At 43.6% G+C, this 22660-nt stretch overlaps 1 protein-coding gene across 1 annotated transcript in view; it reads right to left on the bottom strand.

The window, feature by feature from the left end:
* APBB2 (amyloid beta precursor protein binding family B member 2) overlaps positions 1-22660 on the bottom strand; it is a 360396-nt gene that overhangs the window by 108601 nt on the left and 229135 nt on the right. Inside the window, 2 exon segments of the mRNA XM_021701683.1 lie at positions 181-243; positions 8854-9059. Coding sequence (XP_021557358.1) covers positions 181-243; positions 8854-9059 — 269 coding nt within the window.

Here is a 22660-nt window from a genome sequence, read left to right as displayed (position 1 = left end):
AAAAAAAAAAAAAAAAAAAAAAAAAAAAAGGCAACATGTGTGTGAGCTGGGCATCCCTAGCAAGCCCCATCACGGCATCCCTGCAGAATGGATGATATTCATGAAGAAGAAAAAGATACAGCCACAGCCATGCAGAAAGGACAAAATATTAAATGATCTAGAATCTGACAATATACTTGCCTTCCAAATGTCACTATTAATCTTTCCCCCATTCAGAACAGCAAAATCACTCCATGGCTGTTTCTAGACATATAATTATTCACATAGGAAAAAGCACATTCATTTAAAAGAAAAAAAAAAGGAAAGAGGAAAAGAAAAACACAAGACACTGTTGTTAGCATTGATATTCACAGGACGGGTTAGGGAACAAATTCACTCTACCAGCAACTGGTTAGCTGGCTCTAGATCTAGATTATCACCTGAAGCCTAGGGCGGGAGGAGAGAGATGGTGCTCGCGTTACTTACCACAGAAATGACTGACCAGCGCTAGCAGTCAGTGTTAGATCTTCTAGACGTGGCCTTAAGCTCACAGATTAAATGCCTAGTGGACCTAATACCACGGGAAACTTTCTCTCCCGGTAACCAAACAGAACTGTCTTCTGGAGATGGGAGCAGAATTAGGGATGGTACCTGTCACTGCGAGGATTTGAAAACGGGGGAATGTCCCCGGTCAAGGGCATAAAAACCTGGGGCTCAAACTATTTTCATGTAAAAGAGAAAAGGACAAGGAAAGGATAGGAGGGATAGTAAGGAACGCAGCCGGACGTCAACATCTGCCGAGATTTAACTGACCAAAAACAGCTCTCCACGGTCTAATGTAAAGTCTTCCAGTTCGTAAGAAGCTCTGCCTCCTTGCCACAGAAGCTTCTTCACAAATGAATGTTTGATCACGAAATGATTTTGTAAGCAGAATCCTAGAACAAAGCATGAAGCCTTGCCTTGTTGGGAGACCGCTCAGAATAGATCTTTGAATCTAAACAGCCCTTTCATTGCCCTCAGACAACAGGCAAGGTTGTTGGGTTTTTTTTGTTTTTCCTTTCTACCACAGTGAGTGAATATCCAAATATTTTTCATGTAACATTTGGGGAAATAAATGAAGCAAACAAAACCCAGGGACATGGTTATGAATGCGTTCCACCAATGCATCGGGCGAATCACCTCTTTCCTCGGATAATAAATCAACAGCGGAGACTTTTTGCTCCAGTCGCCTTTCAACTAAAGCGCTCTGAAAATGAGACGGGAATGGGGACCCATGATGTCTGCTCACGACATCAGTATAATTTTGAAACCCACTCAGAGCAGAGGCAGAGAAGTTCAGATGTGCCGAGCGTTGGAAGAGACAGGTGTTCCTTTAACTCGGCAGGACGTGACAAGCGCGGAGCCCCTGCAGATGTAGATCTCTCGTCACCACTGCAGAGCTGGTGTCAGTCGCTTTCCTTTTTGGACTAAGCACCCGAACTGCAGTTTTTCGAAATAAAGTGGAACTTACACCACTGTATCTACTTTTTAAAAAATAATCTCTTTTACTGAGCGGAAGAGCAGGAGTGCTGCCTAGCCCTTCGCCTCTATACTCCATCCCCCGAAGCGGTGTTCAGTTTTCACGGAGGAGAAAATTCCTAACACAGGAGGGTCTTAACGTGTTAGCCCAGGAGAGCTGGGAGGCCCCCTGAAATCGGGGTGGGGTTTTGTGTGTGTGCGTTTTCCTGGGGAGAAGATCTCCCACTTTTCCCATATTTCCAGAGGGGCTGGTGACCAAGAAAAGTTTAGAATCACCCTTGTAGGGGGACTCATATGATAAGGACCTGAAATGTCAAGAATTTTAAGCTAGAATTTCTTTTTTTCTTTTTTAAAGGAAAATAAGCCTATTTGATCCCAAATCATCATCACAGTTTACATGTGAGCAATATTTGTTTTTTCATTGAACTTGAATGTTAAAAAAGGGTATCAGATGGTGAATTAGTAAGACTCCAGGTAATTATGTTCTCACAGAGAAATTAAAAAAAAAAAAGTGGGTGTCTGACAAGAGGAATCTGAAATCAAATTATCCTCAACAGGCATGGTGTGGGGACAGGATAGAAAGAGTACTTTTTCGGGGCGCCTGGGTGGCTCAGTTGGTTAAGCGACTGCCTTCGGCTCAGGTCATGATCCTGGAGTCCCGGGATCGAGTGCCGCATTGGGCTCCCTGCTCGGCAGGGAGTCTGCTTCTCCCTCTGACCCTCCCCACTCTCATGTGCTCTCTCTCATTCTCTCTCAAATAAATAAATAAAATCTTTAAAAAAAAAGGAAGAGTACTTTTTCAAAACAAGTATTCAGAAAAGTCTTCAGCATTTAATTACAATAGTTCTCTGTATGCATGTATGGTTTAAAAAAAATTTTTTTTAATGTATTTATGTTGGGTCCCTGTAATGTAAAAGTTGATTATAATTCTAAAATTCTATGAATCCTGCTCTTATGCTACGGAGACATGAGTCAGCTGGCAAACTTCCAACAATCACCTCTTATGGAGTTAAATAAACAAAGGTCGTATAAAGCAATTTTTCAAAAGCTAAAATAACATGGGGACTCTTAAAGAAACCCTTTAGTACAAAACTCAAGTATGGGCTAAGAGAACCTATGTTATGACTAGGACAAAAGACCCTTTTCCCTCCTATATCTAACAGCACTCATTTTTAGAAATTCTCTTTCCTATAGAAGTGACCATAATTTTTCTCTTTTTTAAAAAATTAAGGGCAACAAAATCTGTCTTGCGTTTTAATAACCACATATTCTATTCATCTAATTTTTTTTTTTTTAAGAAAAAAGAATACAACATTTTAGCTAATCTTTTTTTTTTTTTTTTAAAGACAACCCAAAGAGATTGTTTGGTTCTACAGAAAGTCTGTAGTCTGCATGGCGGGAGTGAGAGATGAAAGAAGAGATGAGACAAAGAGAAAGACAGTGAGAGAGGGAAAGGCAGGTGGGCACTGGGCCTCAGGAAGGACAAAGATGACGGACAGGGAAAAGGCTAGTCAAGGAAGAACAGAGACCGTGTTCCATGAGCGATGACCTCTCAACTGATAATCTTTCAGGCAATGCAGCTAAATCTTTGCACAATGGAATGTTCTGGGGCCAGAGTTACAGGTGGGGACATAGTCTCCTGGTGCTTTTCTTGACCTTGACCAGGTGAAGCACCCCTTCCCCTGATCAAAGTGATCACACTGAGTTCTGGGAGAGCCTTGGAGCCTTAGCTCCTCAGAGGTGGTGAAGTCCCTGGGGAATGACGCAGCCCCTGGAGCATGGTGCCTATCATGACCCTTCATGACCTTTCAGCATGGTGCCCTTTGTGACCATACAGCAGAATCTGTGTGAGGGTGGACCCACTAAGGGAATCCAATTGTATAACCTTGACTATGAAGGGTTTTCTTCTTCCTTTTTTCTCTTCTGGGATCTCAGAAAGCAATTCTACAAATCAAATGAAAGTGATACATTGTCCTTCTGCTGAAAAAAAGCTAACACTGGAGTGGACGATGTCAGCAGCAAGCTCTTGAGGATGGGTCCAGGGGGACGAGAAAGTTTCTAAGAAGTGATATCAAAATGTAACCTGGAGAGCAAGCGTGGAGGGTGAACCTGCTGAGAACCACGCAGAGAGGAAAGCAAAAGAACGTCCCCTAGTGACTTTGACAGGAGCTACATCACCTCCACATGCGTGAACTTCAGAAGTTCTGCTGCAAAGCCCGGTTCAAATCCTGCTTCTGCTCTCATCTGCTCTGTGACCTCAGTTCCTTATCTAGAAACAGCGCTAAGAAGACCTCACCATCAGGGTGTGGACAAACTGAGATCAAGAGCGTTAGCCCTTAGCATAGGGACCGCCTGCCCGAAGGTGCCCAAGACATGGCAGTTCCCCTATCCTCCGCTCTCTCTTTCCAGGGAGGAAAAAAAGGCCATTGGTAAGAATAAAAAACTGGGGGACCTATGGACTATAAAGTGTTATGAATTATGCTTCTTAATCCTCTTCTGTCAAGACCTGAGCCTCGGTACATGTGGCCTTGATGATAAATGCAGAGCACCCAGAACCTTGGAACTCTAAGGAACGGGCCACGTGATGTTAATGTGCACTGAATCCATAGATGTGTGCACATTTTTTAACTTCTTTTTAAAATGCTTTCTGTGTTTTGGTGGATGGTTTGTCACGCAAACATAACCCAGAGAAGTAAAAAAAAAAAAAAAAGAGTCAAACTAGTAAACAGATTGCCAAATACGTGTGCAATTAAATTCATCTCTGTGAGCCAGAGGAGGGTCAGGAGACCCAGGGCTCTGGTGTCAACTAAGAACCTGCTCAGCTACGACACTGGTTTATTCCTTCATTCAGCAAACATGTAATGAGCTTCACCATGTACCGGACACGGTGCCAGTTGCTGGGGACACAAGATGAGGGGGGACAGGTCCTCACCCCCACTCCACCCCAGGGAGGGAGACTGACATGCCACAGTAATAATACTATAAAAAGACACTATGGAATAAAGGGCTTTCAAAGTGGAGGGATGAGAGCAGTAATTCCCAGGAGAAGCTGGGATGGGTCCAAAGAGGAAGTGAAATATAAACAAAGACAGGGATACTAGATTCATTAGAGGGCCAGCTCTTGTACTTACTCCACACAGAATCACCTGGAAAGCTTATGATAAGGGCAGATTTCCAGGTCCCACCCGTAGAGAATCTAGCTTAGTGGCCTCGGGTAGGGACCAAGGAATCAAAATATTCTACATGCCTCAGAGCTCACCTTGGCCACCGGCCTTGGCTCACAGGCTGAGAAACACTGCCATAGCATTCACTAGGCCCTTCTTGAAGGTTCTCGCCAGTCATGATTACTTGATTGGGTCAAGAGTTCAGAAAAAAGATGACAGAATAGCTCCTTTGTGTTTTCATCTTATTTCTAAATGTATATGAAACTCCACAGGTTCTAATGTAATACACAGAATTTCCCCTCCCAGGGAGTTAGCGGCTCAGGGCCCTGACAGACCCCAGCAGCAATACAGGAAGAACAGAGTGAATTATGATCAAGATCACAGTTCTGAGAAACAATTCCCCATCCCCTTGCTCCAGACGCACTCTCTCCTCCATACTTCTCTTCTTAAGGAACTGGGAAACACCTTCAGTTGGAAACATTGTAAGACAAGACTTGCCTACAGGCCAACAGTGATTCATAAAAATACTTAGTGTGGCTCCTTTCTTCTAAAATTCGACATCCAAGTAATTTGGAACAAATCAATGGATTGGGGAGGGGAGGGGGAGATCACTGTGCGCCCAATTTCAATAGCAAATGCTTCCTGGCCAGTTTATAAACTTTAGAAAATACTGCTGGCATGCACAGAGGAAACATTACCCACTGCGCTTAGCACTTCCCCAGTGAGCTCTGGGATGTGAAATGTAAAAATTTCAAACTGTAAGGAAGCTTTCGGTACAAAACTTTCGTGAAGCAGAGTCAACAGATTTGGGGTTTTTTTTTTTCCCCCTAAACGAGCTCGGGGGAAAAGCTGAATAAAATATGCATTTCTAACATCACATATTACAAGTTTCTTCTCGTCCTTAACATTTTGCTTTCTCTCATGGTTCCAAACTAGTATGAAACAGATTCTATTTAGAGATCAAAGAAATGGTGTCAGGGAAATAATCATTTCTCTTCCACTGTCATTAGCACCTGAGACAATGTTATCAAGAGAAGTCATTTTCTAGAAGTCTCTGCATAGGACACCGCCTGCCCTTGGGTTGAGATGAAGAGCTGTGAGACTCGCCAAGCCCCGCAATAAACAGAACCATAAAACCCGGGGTGGGGTCGGGGTCAGCAGACCTTCACTGAAGCATAGGTGTGTGACCTCGAGCAAGCTTCACCTCTCAGTCTTAGTGTTGTCAAATGTAAAAAGCAAACGACAACGACAGTACCGATGCGTAGGGTTCTATCAGGAGTCATGGGATAAGGCACGAGGTTGACACCATAAACACTCCATTACCTCTGGTGCCTCTGGTTTAATATCCATGTCAGCATCTAAACGTCCTGGGTATACATACGGCAGGCTGGGTCTTACCCCTACCCCCCGTCCTCTTCTCTCTACCTGCTCATACGTTTGCTTCTAGGATTTTAACATACTGCCTTAAATGTGCTCGGTTCTTGGACATAATGGCCTATGTACACGGGGAAAATGCGTATGAAGTGAACAATCAAAAGGCTGATCGGAAGAACATCTAGTCCATTGGTCTATTAAAGTGCTGGATAGGAGTGGCGCTCTCTCTCTCTCTCTCCCTGAAACTTAAAATGACACATCCTTTAACAAAGTTCCTTGGAGGGATAAGGGTCAACACAATGGCATGGTCAATAGCAGAAAAGAGGCACGAGACAGACAGCAAGGTAGAAATTCACACAGTACCAAGGGGCAGAGCATAGGGTCCAGAGTCTGAGAACTAGACACATGCCTCTCCTACACCAGCTGCACGGTTACTGAACTCACTGAGCTTCTGCACGGTTACTGAACTCACTGAGCTTTAGTTAACTCTTTTCTTAAGTAAGGAACATATCAGCTGTCCTCTCTGTCTTGAAGGGAACAAATGAGATGACATTTATGAAAATACACTGAAAGCCACACTAAATCATGAATGGCAGCAGGGACCCTGAGCGCTGTGGATACATTAGGGGAACACTGAACCCACGGAGAGGAAGCAGGAAGCAGGAAGCGAGGGCCATGGGACACAATCTGAGCCTGGGAAGGGGCCCTGAGAGGTAGTTGGACAGGAATGGGAGGCAGGTGTAGAGAAGGGGAAGAACAGGCCCACGTGGGCATCAGGAGGAGGCTCAGGGATTACAGGTGGACTCTGCTGCCTGACCATCGTCCCCAGGGCCAGCTGCCTACCTGTGATGCATTCTTCCCAAGATTTTCTTCAGAAAACATGGAAATGAAAACCTGCCATATTCATCGAAGAAATAAAAATCCGAGTCCCATAAACCTTGGGCTGCCCTCCTTGGACTTTACCACACCCATACCTCGGCCTCAGGAGGCAGGCTTTAAGAAGAACTTCATTTCTTCTACATACAGAGGACAAGAGGTTCCCAGGACAAAAGCGACATCTCAAAGAGAGTCTGATCTAACTTCTGGGACAATGAGAAAGCACAGTAGGCTGGAATCTCAAAGCCAGGGAAGTGGAGTGAGAACAACCCTGGCCTAAGATTCAGGAGCATTCAGGATCTCTGAGTTCTAGACCCAGCGGTGTCACCGGTCACCGTCCTGTCTGCGCCTCAGTTTCCCTGTCTATAATGTAGGGATACTGGGATCAGCTGACCCTTTCCCATCCTAGCATTCCCTGGTTGTAGGGTACTCCCATGTGAAGATGGTTGAAGGGTTAAAATAGGGGAACGAAGCCCTGGAATGGAGAAAGAGAGTCTAACAAAGATGCCAAGAGAAAGGATGTACAGGTGAGAAAAAGAGAGAAAAAGAGAGCAGAGGTGGTGTCCTGGCTGGCTCAGCTTCTGGGAGGCCACTCGGAGGTCCAGGGGATAATGCCAAGACACAATTAGGCTGGGATGGGAGGAGGACTCCATGTCATGCTAAGCTCCTTGAGGTTCATCTTTGTCCCCCAGCGCACCTAACAAAATGAGTAACTGAACAGAATTTGCTCAGCGAAGAGGAACATGATACTTCAATAAAAAGTTACCAAAGCTGCCCAGTGATAAGCAACAAAATCCTATGTGGTTCAGCAATAGGAAAACATGTGCCTGATTATCAGGCTCACGTGCCAACCAACCAAGGCCCTTGTCTCTCACCCCAACCCGTCACTTGAAAGACGGAGAATCTGAGGCCCAGGCTGGGGAAGGGAGATGCTGAAGCCCTGTACTAGGAGGAATGGGCTTGGAATGTAGGTCTTCCTGCCTCCCAGAGAAGAGTAAGTCAATAAGCCCGGATGTAAGAAACAAGATACTGTCTCCTTTCAAAGCCAGGAAGGCTGAGAATGGTTGCAAGAACGCGGAGGAGTTCTGTTGGAGAGAGACCCAGTTTAGATCCCCTCCAAGGCCTCAAGGTCAAAGAACATAGGTTGTTGAAGGAACAAAAGACTGTGGTCACATAGGCAGATGTGCCTGTGTTAGCATTCCAACTACTTTTCTGGAAAAAGCCATCGCTTAATTGTGACCTTTTCCAACGGCCACACTCTTGAATATTTTGTTATCGGGATTCACAAAGATTCGCCGCAAGAATCTCTGTACAAATAAATACCACAGTGGAATTTTTTTTCATGCCTCAATTCTTTGTTTAAACATCACATTTCCTCCTTGGGGATAGCAGAAATTTATGCTGCTGTTTATGTCTAAAATCATGTCACTTCTGCGAAATAAACAGATCCTTTAAAAAATATATAGAAATAACGCACTGAAGGGCTCTCAAGGGTTATTCTTGCAGACATCCCCTCCGTGCAGTCAAATGGACCCAAGGCTAATAAGAGATGCAGTAATTATAACACGTCCTGCCAAGAGACATTCTTCTGTGTGTAAATATTTTATGGAGCAGCACCATGTGAGGGCACCTGCAGAGTAAAATATCGGTTCAGTGAGCCCCAGGGAATCTTAACCACTTCTCATTAATCAGCGTCCCTTACTTTCTATACCTAGAATGCTGTTTTCAAGAGACCAAAAGCCACGACAAAATGAAAACACCCCTGAACGATGGTATTAACGCTATTTACACTAAGAGGAAACATTTTTGGGTTTCAAATGCATCATGCATGATCATCAAAAAACTTACCTTGATGACCTGTTGGGGCAGAAGCAACAAGTCTAAAGAGAAATCACAAGTCACACCCACTCTACTAAGCTGTTAAAAAGATACTCCATTTTACCTCGTGCTCTGGGGTGGGAGATGGCGTTATAGAACTAAGTGACCCTTTCCTAGAACCATGAAGATCGGCTGGGATGGAGACGGGGCGTTCCCACTGAGTCGTCCCTGTGGGTATGTGCCAATAATATGTCCCAGCGATGTCGTTTATTCTCTTCCAGCCAGGCGGCAAATCTGGATCAGTCTGAAAGGAGTGATCACTCCATATATCTGCTGGGAAATGGAAAACAAGAGGGTTTTCTTAAAAGAGGAAACAATTAAAGTGTTCCATTTTGGGCACTAATAGTCCAGAGAATTCCATAGGCAGATATGTCTGTAGCACTACTGAGAACTAACGCCATCCTGTGGACACAAAGTATGGTAAAGGGGACAATATGGAAAGAAATAAGAGAACTGGAAAGGAAGACTGACACTTGAGAATACAGACATAAAGGACCCATGATCACGTCATCTTACAGGTTCAAGAACACTATGAACAAGCTAAAGCTCCATTAGCCAAAATCAACTACCCAAGCAAAATTTGCAAGGTTACACACAAAATCTACTGACTCTTTTACAAATCAGTAAGACTTACCGGTTGGCATCTTATACCATTCTCGGCAATGAGTATAACTCTCATTTTTTTAAACCACTTCCTGTAAATGAGTACTGTATTTATATCTTCTTCCCTTGGCTTTCACAACTCCTCCCATTTGACTGTAAACATCTACAAAGCAGTGATGTCTTTTGTAATACTCTAGAATTCTAAATTGTACACAGAAGATTCCTAAGGAAGGCAGACCAGAAAAGCCTTGGAATTCAAGACTGGTAACATAAATTCATGAAGGAGGGTGGGTGTGGAATACGACAGAGAATGGTGGGGATTGTGGCAAACGAAAGCAGGTGCAAAGTCCGAAGGTGTTCAAATTTTTAAAAAATGATGTTTTAAACATTGTGTGGGAGGGGCGGGGAGAATAAAATACATGTGCTGAGCAATTTCAGCAATCCCTGGCCTGTATCAATATTTTATCAGTTTACTGGATACTGATTTGCTTTTCAGAATCTCATTTTGGCCTTCTTTCAGTTGAATATGAGATGAGTTGAAGTGCCCGAGGAAAGAGGAGAGAGAAGGATGTAGAGGAAGAAATCCACAGAGACAGAGGCACAATGGGGAAATCACAGGCAGCTGTATCAACAGATGCACGTAGGCACTAAAACTTAAGAAACCTGTGTTTCAGTCGGGGGATCACTTTTTTCTATGGATCAGGCCCTTTCCCGTGGAGCTATTTGCAAGAACCGGGGCGGGGTGGGGGGGCGGAGGGGCGCATCACAGTGATTCAAGAGAGAAGCACGTGGGCCTTGCTCTGTGCAAATGTCACTGCATCACGTGGGGCAGGGGCCACTGCCGCTGTTACAGGGGCAACAAGGAGAAAAGGAACCAAACAAAGAGGCTGATTAAGACTAAGGGCACAGATGTGCATTCATGCGCGTGTTTGGCATCCCAGCATTCATTTTCTCATTTAAATCTGCCAGAGGCAAAACTGCCACTTGTCTCAAATTATGATGGAAATTTCACCTCCCCCCACAGGAAATTAAGCATAATTAAATAATTTCAACTTATCCCAAATTTTCAGAAACTACTCGAAACAAACATGTATACACTCTTTTGTCCTGTCTCCTTTTTAGGGGGTGGAGGGGTTGTTTTGGTCTTTTGCATCTCAACTGGGACAGGAAAAATAAAATACATGGATGTCTGGATTAAGATGGAGAAAATCCTACCAAGGGTATTTCCTTGTCCCATTCTAGTGGCTTACAGAACCACGCTTTGGGACTTGAAAGGACATAAAAAGGATGCTAGTTAACCATTTCTGTGGTTTTTGAGGTCCGAGGGCCTGAGTTTTATACTTTTATCCTAGTTGTCTCTACAGCTGGGACATGAGCATGTATCAGAATATGGAATCATGTCGGACCAAGGACAGAAACCAAGATCTCTGCTGAGATTTTGTTGGAATAAAAATTAAAAGGGGATTTATTCCATTGCTAAAAACTGATAATGGTGATATGATTATGATGGAGAAAGTAAGGTTGGCAATTCTACAGTATTATTAACAGTTCCAGAAACATTTACAGAATCCCTTCTGCATCATCCCACATTGGGTTTTAAGGGATGCAAGCCCTGTGAGGGCAGAGACATCATATCTGTCTTGTACATCATTGGATGAGTGGTGGATGGATGGATGGAAGGCAGGAAGGAAGGAAGGATAAATAAACAAGGAGGAAGGAAGGAAGGAATGACGTCTTTGAATGATGGATCTTAGCGAAAGAAGAATTCTGAAGAAATCAGTTCTGTGCGGTTTCACAAAACAGAGCAATTTCACAACCCCCAGGAATCGCAATGTCTACTTCCCTTTGATGGTGTATGTGAATGTTCTTATGGATAAAAGGAAACATAATATGACCAACTGGAAAGAGTCCTGGGCTGGTGGCCAAGAGACTCTGAGTTGAGATTTTGGTTCTTTTTTTATTGATAGGTTCCACAGGGAATAGTAAGAAATAGGCCTTCAGCCTCACTACAGTTTATTTTGTTTAACCGAAATAGCCCCCATTTCCTTTGTTTTCCTACTTAAATAAGTACTTTGGAGCTTATTCAACAGGTCCGTAGTTTTTCAACTGTTACCACATTGGGAGGAAGACAGTGGTGCAGGGGGGTGGAATTCCAGGCCCCTCCAGACCCTTCTGACCACAGCAGCACCATTTTTATGTTTCCAATACTGGTGTTGTATGCATGATTTTCCTTGAAAACAGGGATCAGGTTTATTCTTATTATTATTGTTTTTGTTTTGTTTTTTTTAATTTTTTTTTTTTTTTTTAAGATTTTATTTATTTGCGAGAGAGACAATGAGAGACAGAGAGCATGAGAGGGAGGAGGGTCAGAGGGAGAAGCAGACTCCCCGCCGAGCAGGGAGCCCGACGCGGGACTCGATCCCGGGACTCCGGGATCATGACCTGAGCCGAAGGCAGTCGCTTAACCGACTGAGCCACCCAGGCGCCCCAAAGATTTTATTTATTTATTTATTTATTTATTTTAAAGATTTTATTTATTTATTAGAGAGAGAGAATGAAAGACAGAGAGCATGAGAGGGAGGAGGGTCAGAGGGAGAAGCAGACTCCCCGCCCAGCAGGGAGCCCGACGCGGGACTCGATCCCGGGACTCCGGGACCGTGACCTGAGCCGAAGGCAGTCGCTTAACCGACTGAGCCACCCAGGCGCCCTCTTATTATTATTGTTTAAAATTAAGTCTGAAACCATAGCTAACGCCAAAGTACAGTGGAGCCAAGACATCTAAATCCCAAGAAGCCACTTCTGTCAAAAGATTATTCAAAATATTGCAAAGCGGCTTAAAATGGTTGCCCTCGTACGAGTACCACAGTGCATATGGCATGAAGAAGGGCATGCAGACTCAATCAACAGAGGAAAAAATCTATAAATATCAGGTGATAAGAGGAGAAAGTTCCAACCCCTTTTGATTCTCAGAAAATTACTTAGTGAAGGGGCGCCTGGGTGGCTCAGATGGCTAAGCGTCTGCCTTCGGCTCAGGTCATGATCCTGAAGTCCCGGGATCGAGTCCCGCCATCGGGCTCCCTGCTCGGCGGGAAGCCTGCGTCTCCCTCTCCCTCTGCTCCTCCCTGCTTGTACTTTCTCACTCTCTCTGTCGAATAAATAAATAAAAATCTTAAAAAAAAAAAAAAAGAAAATTACTTAGTGAAGGTTTGCTGATGACAGAGGAGCTGACATTGCAGAAAGGAAATGATGTCTGATGGTTTCATTGCCCTTCTGATCCTCAGCAGTTTTCTCACACTGAGTTGTATGTCATGTACCCCTTCTTGACAGATCTGCCTCGAGTTCTGAAGTCATGGTATTCCTAGTTTTCAGTGGGAATATCCTAAAAGACCTTCATCCTGGAGAACTTTCCTTTTTGGGTGAGTCACTGTGGAACAGTAACCTTAGGAAGATCCAGTCAGCACTGGACAGCAGGAAGCAAGCCACAGGATTTCATCCCAGTTACCCAACCTCAAGACTGGAACGCAGACCAACTGTTGGTGGGGAGGGGGTTACTTAAGGAAAGATTATAGGAGAGTTAAGATGGAGAAGTCTCTAGAAAGCCTGAAGAGTATTTTTAAATACTCCGGTAAAACTAGACATGAGGGGAGTCAGTAAAGACTCTAAATATGGCATTACGCAGCCTGGCATGGCAACCAAGTGTGAACTCTGCACGGGGCCTTGGTATTCTGGCTCAGCCACTCATGGTCTGAATGACCTCCGACAAGTTACTCAATCTCTTTGGGCTGAATTCAGATGCTTATCTGTAAAACAGGGACCAAAACGCTATCACTCTACATCACCGAGTATTGTGCAAAACACTCAGAATAAAGGTTGACATATAATAGGCACATTTACCACATAAATGTCTGCTGTTAGGGGCGCCTGTGCGGCTCAGTTATTTGAGTGTCCGACTCTTGGTTTCAGCTCGGGTCATGATCTCAGGGCCATGGCATTGAGCCCCGTGTCGGGTTCTGTGTCCAGTGGGGAGTCTCCTTGAGATTCTCGCTCTCCCTCTCCCTCTGCCCCCCCCACTAGCTCTCTCAAATAAATCTTTTAAAAAACATTCAAAAATATTTAAAAAAATATTCACTGTTATTGCTATTATTATACATCATAGGTCTCCAAAGCCAACAATATATTAAGTTCACTAAACACACTATAAAAAAAGATTTTCGTATGTCCAAAGGAAAATGCTCATTACAGAATTTATGGGATTATGTGATCATCACGGTTCAAAGAATAAAGATAAAAGAAGATAATTTTAAGGTGACTCTTACTCTGGAGAAGAAGGTCCACCAGACTCCCTTAGCAGGGCTGGGCTTTGAGAACCTGAGCAGGTCAGGTAAGACCAGATTCTATCCACCATGCCTTGCTGGGCTTCTTCCCTGGCTGACCGTGGCTCTGCCAATACCTTCTCTTTCTTCAAATGTCTGTCTGTCTCTCAATGTACAAATAAAAAAATAAATATTTCATAATTTTAATTTTAAAAGTAAAGATTCATGTAAAAAAGTAAAGATTCATTTAAATTTAATTTTAAAAGTAAAGATTCATGTCTCCCTGTCATCTCCTTTAAAGCAGATTAGCGGGGTGGCTGGGTGGCTCAGTTAGTTAAGCATCTGCCTTCGGCTCAGGTCATGATCTCAGGGTCCTGGGATCGAGTCCCACATCGGGCTCCTTGCTCAGCAGGGTGTCCGCTTCTCCCTCTCCTTCCTTCCTCTCCCCTGCTCATGCACCCTCTCTCTATATATATACATTATATGTATATATATATATATATATATATAAACGATTTGCTAAATTTTTCCTAGGTTTCTCTCAAACACAAACCAACCCCAAATAAATAAGTTATCTTGTTTTTGTATGATTCCTGAGTATTTTCTCCCACTGTGGGTCTAGGGCCTTTATTACAAAAAAAAGTCCCCTACCCGTAAAGTAAAGCACATCTTCACATACGTTACCGCATTTAATGCTCGTATCAATGGCAGCTAGAAAGCGAGGGAGGGAACATAAGCAAGCCAGGACAAGAATCCAGGCCTTTCAAGGCTGAAACCCAAGTGCTATTCGCTGCCAGGAGTTTCTAAGAGCGAGTAACAATACTGCTGTCAACAGAAAAAGTAACAAGGGTCCTGACACCCAGATCCTTTATTACTTCTTTACCGCAGGGGCCCGTGGAGGGTCCACAGCTACCCTATGAAGAACACAGTAACGTCATCCCCTTTCTAAGGCTCAGGGAGGACAGCTGTTTGGTTTAAAGCCAAGGGGGGAGACTATGTGCCCATGTTTCCATGGCTGTTACTTTTTCAGACACCTGAGAAAAATCAATATGGACAACTTGGGGGAATTGAGAAAGTGAATAAACAGTGGTAAAAACCAAAGAACACAATGGCTGTAAGTCTGGGGCTCTGATACCAGTCTGCAGACCGCCCAAGGGCAAACAGCTACTAAGCAAGAGCACAAAGATGTGCCCCAGGGGACCGGCCCTGAGCCCTGAACTACCCCTGTGTCTGGGTCAGTCCACAGAAGGGCCCTGCCAGTGTAGGCTTTCCATAGGACCCTCCTTTCTGGGCCTCCCTCCTGAATTCCGCTTTCAGTAATCCAGGCAACCACTTGCGCTGGCCCACAGATATGCAGCCCCTCTCCAGCAGAAGCCTCAGGATCAAATTCCAACCTCGGGCACCCTGCAGACACTAAGATCCCACCTAGTTGTCCCTCCTCCCCTCCCTACAGGATCTTGCACCTAACATGGTCTCCGATCTGTCTCACTGCATCTGGCCGAAGGCACTGTCCCAAGCTGACAGGACGGTCCGGCAGGAGGGGTGTGCTTTCAAAGTGGCTCTATGGCCCTTCATCGTTTGTGGTGTTGTTCTGGAAGCAGGGCCTGGAAGTCAGAGTATAAAAATAGCAAGGCTGAGAGCCCCAGAAAGTCCCTCTTGTGCTGACAGCCTCCTGGGTCGAGAGCAATACTTGGCGTGGGAACAAGGAGCCCATCTGTGAGCAGCAAAGACCCGCCCCTTCCAGTCACCTCAGGCGCCAGAGCTGTGGGCCTGGCTGCACTTTGGCCTTGTCTTCGTCTCCGCGTCTCCGTCTTCGTAGGGGCCCACTCCCCACTCCCCTTCCCCCTTCCCAGTGGAGCTGTGAGGTAAGCCCACCTCCAATTATCTTTTCCCCTGCACTAACTTGCAGGCACCCAAGGGTCAAATGAGAACAAATTAGCATCTAGCAGCAGCTGGAAATTTCCTCTGCTGCTCCAGAGGCCACAGGAAGGAGGAATGGATGAGCTGAGATTCTAAATTTGGCAAGATCTGCAGTGCAAAGCACAAAAGGCTTCCCTGGGGTCCTCAGAATGGCATTCACTCCCTTCCCTCAACCATTGCATACCCAGTGCCTTCCATGTGCAAGGCATGGGGTGAGGGGGTCATGAGGAAAGAGGAGATAGAGTAATTCATCCAACAAATATTTCCCGTCCACTCTGCCCCAGGCATTGTTTTAGGGCTGCGGATACATGGGGTCATCAGATGGATCCAGTCCTGCACCAGTGACCAGGGGCAGTGGTTCTCAAGCATCAGAGTCACTTGGAGAACCTGCTAGAAGCCATCACTGGGTACCACCCCCAGAGTTTTTGGCTCAGCAGGTCTGGGGTAGGGCCTAAGAAACTGCATTTCCAACAATTTCCAGGTGATGCTGAGTCTGTGCTGCTGGTTTGGGACCATGCTTTTAAGAACCATTGGCCTAGGAAAACAGAAAAGGTAGTAATGCTTTCCGATCAGACTCCATCTAACTACTGGTTCCACAGAATAAAAAATGTGAATATATATTCATTTGGTCATTCATTCATCCACTTATTCACATACTTTTCATATTGAGGGCCTCCTATAAATGCCAAAGTACTATTCCAGAAGCTGGGTATATGGTCAGGAATCAATGGGTAATACGATCAATCATGTCTGGGGATGGGGTGGGCTATTTGGACAGGACAGTCTGGGAAGGTCTCTGAGGAACAATGTATCCCTAAACTACAAGGGGCCAGGCTTGTGAAGAGACAAGAGAACAGCATTCCCGGCAGAGGGAATACAATGCAAGTCCCGTGTGGCAGGAAAGAACCAGTCATGTCATCACAACCAGAAAGTCACTCGAGTGAGGGTTGAGTGGTCTAGGATAAGATTCAAGGCCCCCGGGGCTAGGGATTTACCCTCTGTTTGAAGGAACTCTTGAAGGTCTTGCGTGATCTGTGTTTTTAAAACTTTTCAAAAGAGGGCACCTGGGTGGCTCAGTCGGTTAAGCGTCTGACTCCTGGTTTCGGCTCAGGTCATGATCTCAGGGTTGTGAGATCGAGCCCCACAGCCGATTCTTAAGATTCTCTCTGCAATCCCCCTCAACCTCTCTCTTAAAAAAAAAAAATCAAATCAAATCAAGAGTATTCTGCACAATGCATAAAGCTAAGAAGCAATTACCATTAATTTTTTTTTTTTAAATTCATTTGAGAGCGTGAGAGAACACAACCAGGGGGTAGAGGAAGAGGGAGAAGCAGACTCCCCACTGAGCAAGGAGCCCCATGCGGGACTTGATCCCAGGACCCTGAGATCATGACCTGAGCCGAAGGCAGATGCATAACCGACTGAGCCACCCAGGAGCTCCCACCATTAATTTATATGGAAACATTTTTGAGGGTACCCAGACCCCAAAAAAAACAACCGCTCTTAGGCTTTTCTGAAACCTCAGGACACATCTTGCTAACAGATGCACAAAATAAATCAAGATAAAGCACGGACACTCACAGACACAGTTCAAAGCTATGGCCAGTTGATGTTAAGTTGCTGAGTGTAGGTCCCCAGGAAGGAGCTTGATGGGGCCACTCTCACTGCTGGGGATGCACACGCCTCTATAACAGCTCATCGCAAAACAAATGCTGAACACTTTTCACCTTTTTAAATAGAAGTGAAATCCTCTTTGATTTCTTTTGCTTAGTGCCAACAGGTACTAATGTAGGTGTTTTGAAAAAGCAACGTGGCATAGCACAAACTTTTGAAAAGTGGGGGACACCTGTATTTGAGTTTAACTTTATTTATTTTTTAAGATTTTATTTATTTGAAAGAGAGAGAGAACACAAGCAGGGGAAGTGGCAGGCAGAGGGAGAAGGAGAAGCAGGCTTCCCAATGAGCAGGGAGCCCAATATGGGGCTCCATCCCAGGACCCTGGGATCATGACCTGAGCCGAAGGCAGACGCTTAACCGACTGAGCTACCCAGGCGCCCCTGAGTTTAACTTTAAAACTCCTTTTGATCACCTGGTGGTCAGCATCTTTTGCCTCTCTTCTTCTCTCTCTGTCTCTCTCACTACTTAGTCTCTTTATTTTTTTCTGGACCCAGAACTTCCTTGTCAGAATAGAAGAAGCACGACTCGATTCCCTACAGCTTCATCACCAAATTCTGGAGACAACAGCATGGAGCCAGGACGCTAGGACTAGATAATTTATTATAGATTTGCTGGGGGTTCCAATCAGCATACGGAGGCTGCTTAGAATATGGTGTGAAACTGTCCTCAGCCAAAGGGCCCAGAAAACAATGACTATGGAAACAAGGGAACAAACCCCAAAATGTCCCAAATATGTGAGCTCTCAGAGGTCTGGCCCACCAGTCTGCCCGACGGTGGGGGGGGGGGGGGGGGGGGAGGAAGCTTGCCCAAAAGTTTCAGGGCCTCTTCTGTTTCTTGGTATTTATTTGCAAGGCATAATATTTGGGACCCTGAAATGTCTATCACAGCCTTAGAAAAATTCTACATTGTATTTAATTTGCACTTTCCACATAGCATTCTATAAAGTTCTTACCAATTTTAGGAGCATTCATTTCCTCGTGCTTTTTCTCATATTTTCCTTTTAAAATATTAATATTAAAATTTTGGAGTGTCCTTGAAATAGGAAGCTATTCGTACCTGAGGATTCTTCTGTTAAAGATTCTTGAGTAAATATTCCAAGAACTCACTATTTAAATAGTCCTTAAAATTTGGGCCTTGTAACATTACATGCTTTGTATATTTTTATCAAGTATTTTGGTGTAAGATCAGCACACAATTTCTCAATTTAAACTCACTGGAGACAGGATCTTTGCTGGGCTCAGTCTACTAAAATTGTTTCAGAGCTAGGTTACCATCTCAGACAGGCGAGCTGGAGTTAGCCAGCAGCCGTGAACCTCGGCTCCACACTGACTGGCTGTGTGACTTGTGACAAGCAGCTTCATTTCTAATGGCCTGCCTGCTCACAGTACAAAAGGGCCGGTAACAGCTCTTACCCCACAGGGCTGATGTGGAACACAGCACCCAGCACAAAGTTGGGCACATAGTAATCACTCAGCCAATGTTGGTTACTAGCTCTCCATCGCTTCATTCAAATGTGGCTTTGTGGGGAAAATACCCTGCCGTACAAAACAGTTTTCGAAATGGCATCAACCACAGTTCATTTAAAAGGGAACTAAGATTTCCGAGTTTGCAGCAATAAAATGGGGTTTTTACTAAAAAGACTGTTTTATTAAATCATCTAGCTGATCAAACCAGCCACCACATATCAATTTAGAAACAATGTATCACAGGAGAACAATGTATCACCTAAGAACCCGCTGGTTTGAGTATGTGGCACCTCTTTAATTAGCATGTGGCTGTCAGGGAGCGGAGCCATTAAAGAAGCAGAAGTGAAATCAGACCCAAAGAGCTTGTTAAGTGTGCTTTATTAGTGAAGACATCCTTCTTTTGGGACTGCTTCTATTCTACTTCATGTCCTCAGGAAAGTATGTATATAGGACTCTGGGTGGAGGATAAAAGGAAACTAGGCTTCTCTGTTCACAGACTGTTACCCCAAACCAAAACACAATACCTGAGTCAGGGACTCTGCAAGGCAAATTTAAAAGCTAAAAGGCATAAGATGTAAGTAGCTACAAATTTTCTGGAAGAAAAACTGGTATTTGTAAATATACACTCATCTGTACAAACCTACATGTCACGGAGGTTAATCATATGACTTGGCTAAAGACTATTTTAAATATCATCATCAGGTCTCATTCTAAATACCCAAACATACAATAAAACATGTACTTTCCTACAAGTCATGAAAGGAGATATTAAAATCTTAAGATGATATGAAATATAACCTAAGAACACGATTTCCTTTTTTAAAGTGTATGCAAAGGACAAAGTAGCACAATTTATAAACACCTCTGAGAAACCATAGGCTTAATGGCCACCCCCCCCCAAAAAAAGAGTGGAGACTCATATTTTACTTTAAGAAAGCTACAGACTATTTCAGTAACCTCAATTTTATTTTTCTAAGAAGAGCTGGGAAAAATGTATATTGAAACAACACATCTCCAAAATCCAAAAGTCTAATCACAATGATGAATGGAGAATGAATGCAGGTAGGCATGCTCTTGAAATCAGCAATTTTTTTGATAATTTTATTTATTTTTTATTTTTTTTAAAGTTGATTTTTTTTTTAGTAATCTCTATGCCCAACATGGGGCTCAAACCCACGACCCTGAGATCAAGAGTCATATACTCTTCCAACTAAGCCAGCCAGGTGCCCCAATTTTTTGATAATTTTAAAAAGTAAAGATCGCAACATATTTAATATAAAATTGCTAGGCAGGTTTATTAGTTTTTTTTCCAGTTGTCTGAGTATACCACTCACCTCCTGAATAGCAACAATACATCTTATTCAATACCAGATGGGATTATTACGTTTGGCAAGAAGATCAACAAATCAGACCTAATACCCTTTGCTTTGATGTTTGGGTATTCAGTGCTTAATCCTAAACACAGTGTTCTAGAAAGATCTATGATTATATGGAAATTAAGCAAAGGGTAACTGGCACAATATTATTCAGAGAATGTGTCTAGCAGCCAAATCCTCAGTCAACCCAACCACAAATTTTCTTATCTGATTACTATTTCACAGCGAGCATTTGGAGAAGAGAAGACAAAATACCATGCAGGCAGGAATCTTTCTTTGGCTTCCAAACAATTAGACGGATAGAATTACTACTGGCACCATACTCCTTCAAGGTAGACAGCTTTGAAAGTATATTAAATAGAGCCCATTTTCCCCCCATTATTTTGTCAGGGTCTTCAATGCACTTCCTCAGGCAGATACACAGTAGCAAAGAGGACAAGGTGGAAGCTATTCTAGGGGTTGCCTTGACTAACTTCAAGCTCATTATTATTCTAAATGATGGCATACTAGGACTTGACTTCTCATCTATGTTAAATATTAGAACAAAAGATGACTACGGAGAATCCAGGAAATAGAGTATTATACAACAAGTTATAATTTGGTCTTTTATCAGTGCATTAAAAGAGTAAATGGATGACAGCTTTTCCAAAATCAAAATCTACCTGTGGGAGACATAGAGCTATATTCCCGTAGATTAAATGTATATATTTTGTTTCTGATACACGAACAAAAAGAGGACTTTCAAAGTGCTGTAACTAATCCAAACCCATTTGATAACACAAAATCCTGCATCACAGGTAGAAGAGATCTTATTCCCATTTTACAGGTGAAGAAATAGATTTCAACCATGTGAACTAACTTGATGAGGTTGGGAAACCTCGTTGACTGTGGAGAAATCTCTGTGTATTTTTGTCTGGGAACCTTCTATTTGTTAAGTGCATTTTTAAAGGTTAAGTACCCTTAAAAATATCAACATAGAGGAGCCTGGGTGTCTTGGTTAGTTAAGTGTCTGGCTCTTGATGTCAGCTCAGGTCATGATCTCAGAGTCATGATCTCAGAACTCAGTGAGTTTGAGCCCTGCATCAGGGTGCTAGGCATGGAGCCTGCTTAAGATTCTCTCTCTCCCTCTCCCTCTACTCCTCTGCTCCCCATAGAAAAAAATATTATTAGCATAACTGAACTAATCTGCTCCATCTGCCAGGGTGGTTATTGGACAAACTTTAATATTTGATGTAAAATAGGATTTCTAGACTATGGATGGGGTAGAGGAGTTCAGCGAAAAATGTTTTCCTGAGATTACCTTTTAAAAAAACAATTAAAAGGACCAGGGTAAAAGCTATTTTTTATTAGAATAATAAATATATTAGAATAAGAATATATACTCTTATTCTATATTCTGTACCAGAAAAAATTACAGTCTTCGAAACCTACAGTACAACTACAGCATTCCTTTTGACTAATGGAAGCTTAGCTTTTGACTAGAGGATGAAATAACACAGCAGTAAATATTCAGGAAGAAAAGAATCTTACTTGGGGCGCCTGGTTGGCTCAGTCCTTAGGCGTCTGCTTTCGGCTCAGGTCATGATCTCAGGGTCCTGGGACTAAGCCCCGCGTCAGGCTCTGCGCTCAGTGGAGAGTCTGCCTGAGGATTCTCTCCCTCTCCCTCTGCCCCTCCCCCTGTTTGTGCTTTCTCTCTCTCTCTCAAATAAATAAATAAAACTTTTTAAAAAATGCATGAACTGTGTTGGGCCTCGTTTTTTACAAACCTCTCTGACTCTTGTCAAAAATACCAAATGCTGGGGCACCTGGGCCTCGTTTTTTACAAATCTCACGAAGTATCTACCAGGCTGTAACCAACCACAAGCAACATCAAGCCATTTGCTCGATTCAAGGCTTGAATTCTTTGATCTGAACCATGTCCCCACCCGCCCCTTTCAAATCTAGGTCAGGAGAGAAAAGCAAAGATTCTCCAGTGGAAAACAAAATGGCAAAACCAATTAGCGGCTCCACACCTGTGTGAGAGCTTCATTCTTCTTTTCCAGCAATGAACGGGTGATGATGTGCAGAGCTCTGAGTTTTTCCAAGATGCTGAGGCTACTGGCAGAAAAGAGGCAGGGGTATTTGTGGATGCCATCTGCCCGGGATGCACGTGTAGAAAGTGTCATTTCTTTATGCTTCTCTAAATAGAATCTAGCATAGAACAATATTAGGTAACCGAGCCAAAATTCCAGGAAAGGACAAGGAAATGGAATAATTATTCTCAAAGATCTCAATAATACATAAGTGCTCGAAGTTTAGAAGCACTTCCTATCTGCAAAGATTAGGATACAGAGCTATTTGGTGTTCAACCCGTGGGCCCCCAAGAGCAAAAAGTTCAGAAACGGTATCACAGAGATGCTATTAATCACAAATTAAGCAGATCTAAGTTCCTCAAAGCAAAGGTCAGGCTTCTTCCTTTTTTTATCTTAACGAACCAAGTTACCGCAAGTATGTCTCACACACAGTAGGTGTGCAAT

Source organism: Neomonachus schauinslandi, chromosome 2 (genome assembly GCF_002201575.2).
Source record: "Neomonachus schauinslandi chromosome 2, ASM220157v2, whole genome shotgun sequence".
NCBI classification, from domain to species: domain Eukaryota; kingdom Metazoa; phylum Chordata; class Mammalia; order Carnivora; family Phocidae; genus Neomonachus; species Neomonachus schauinslandi.
Note: the sequence above shows the minus strand (reverse complement) of the source record. Positions and strands in the feature narration are given on the sequence as shown.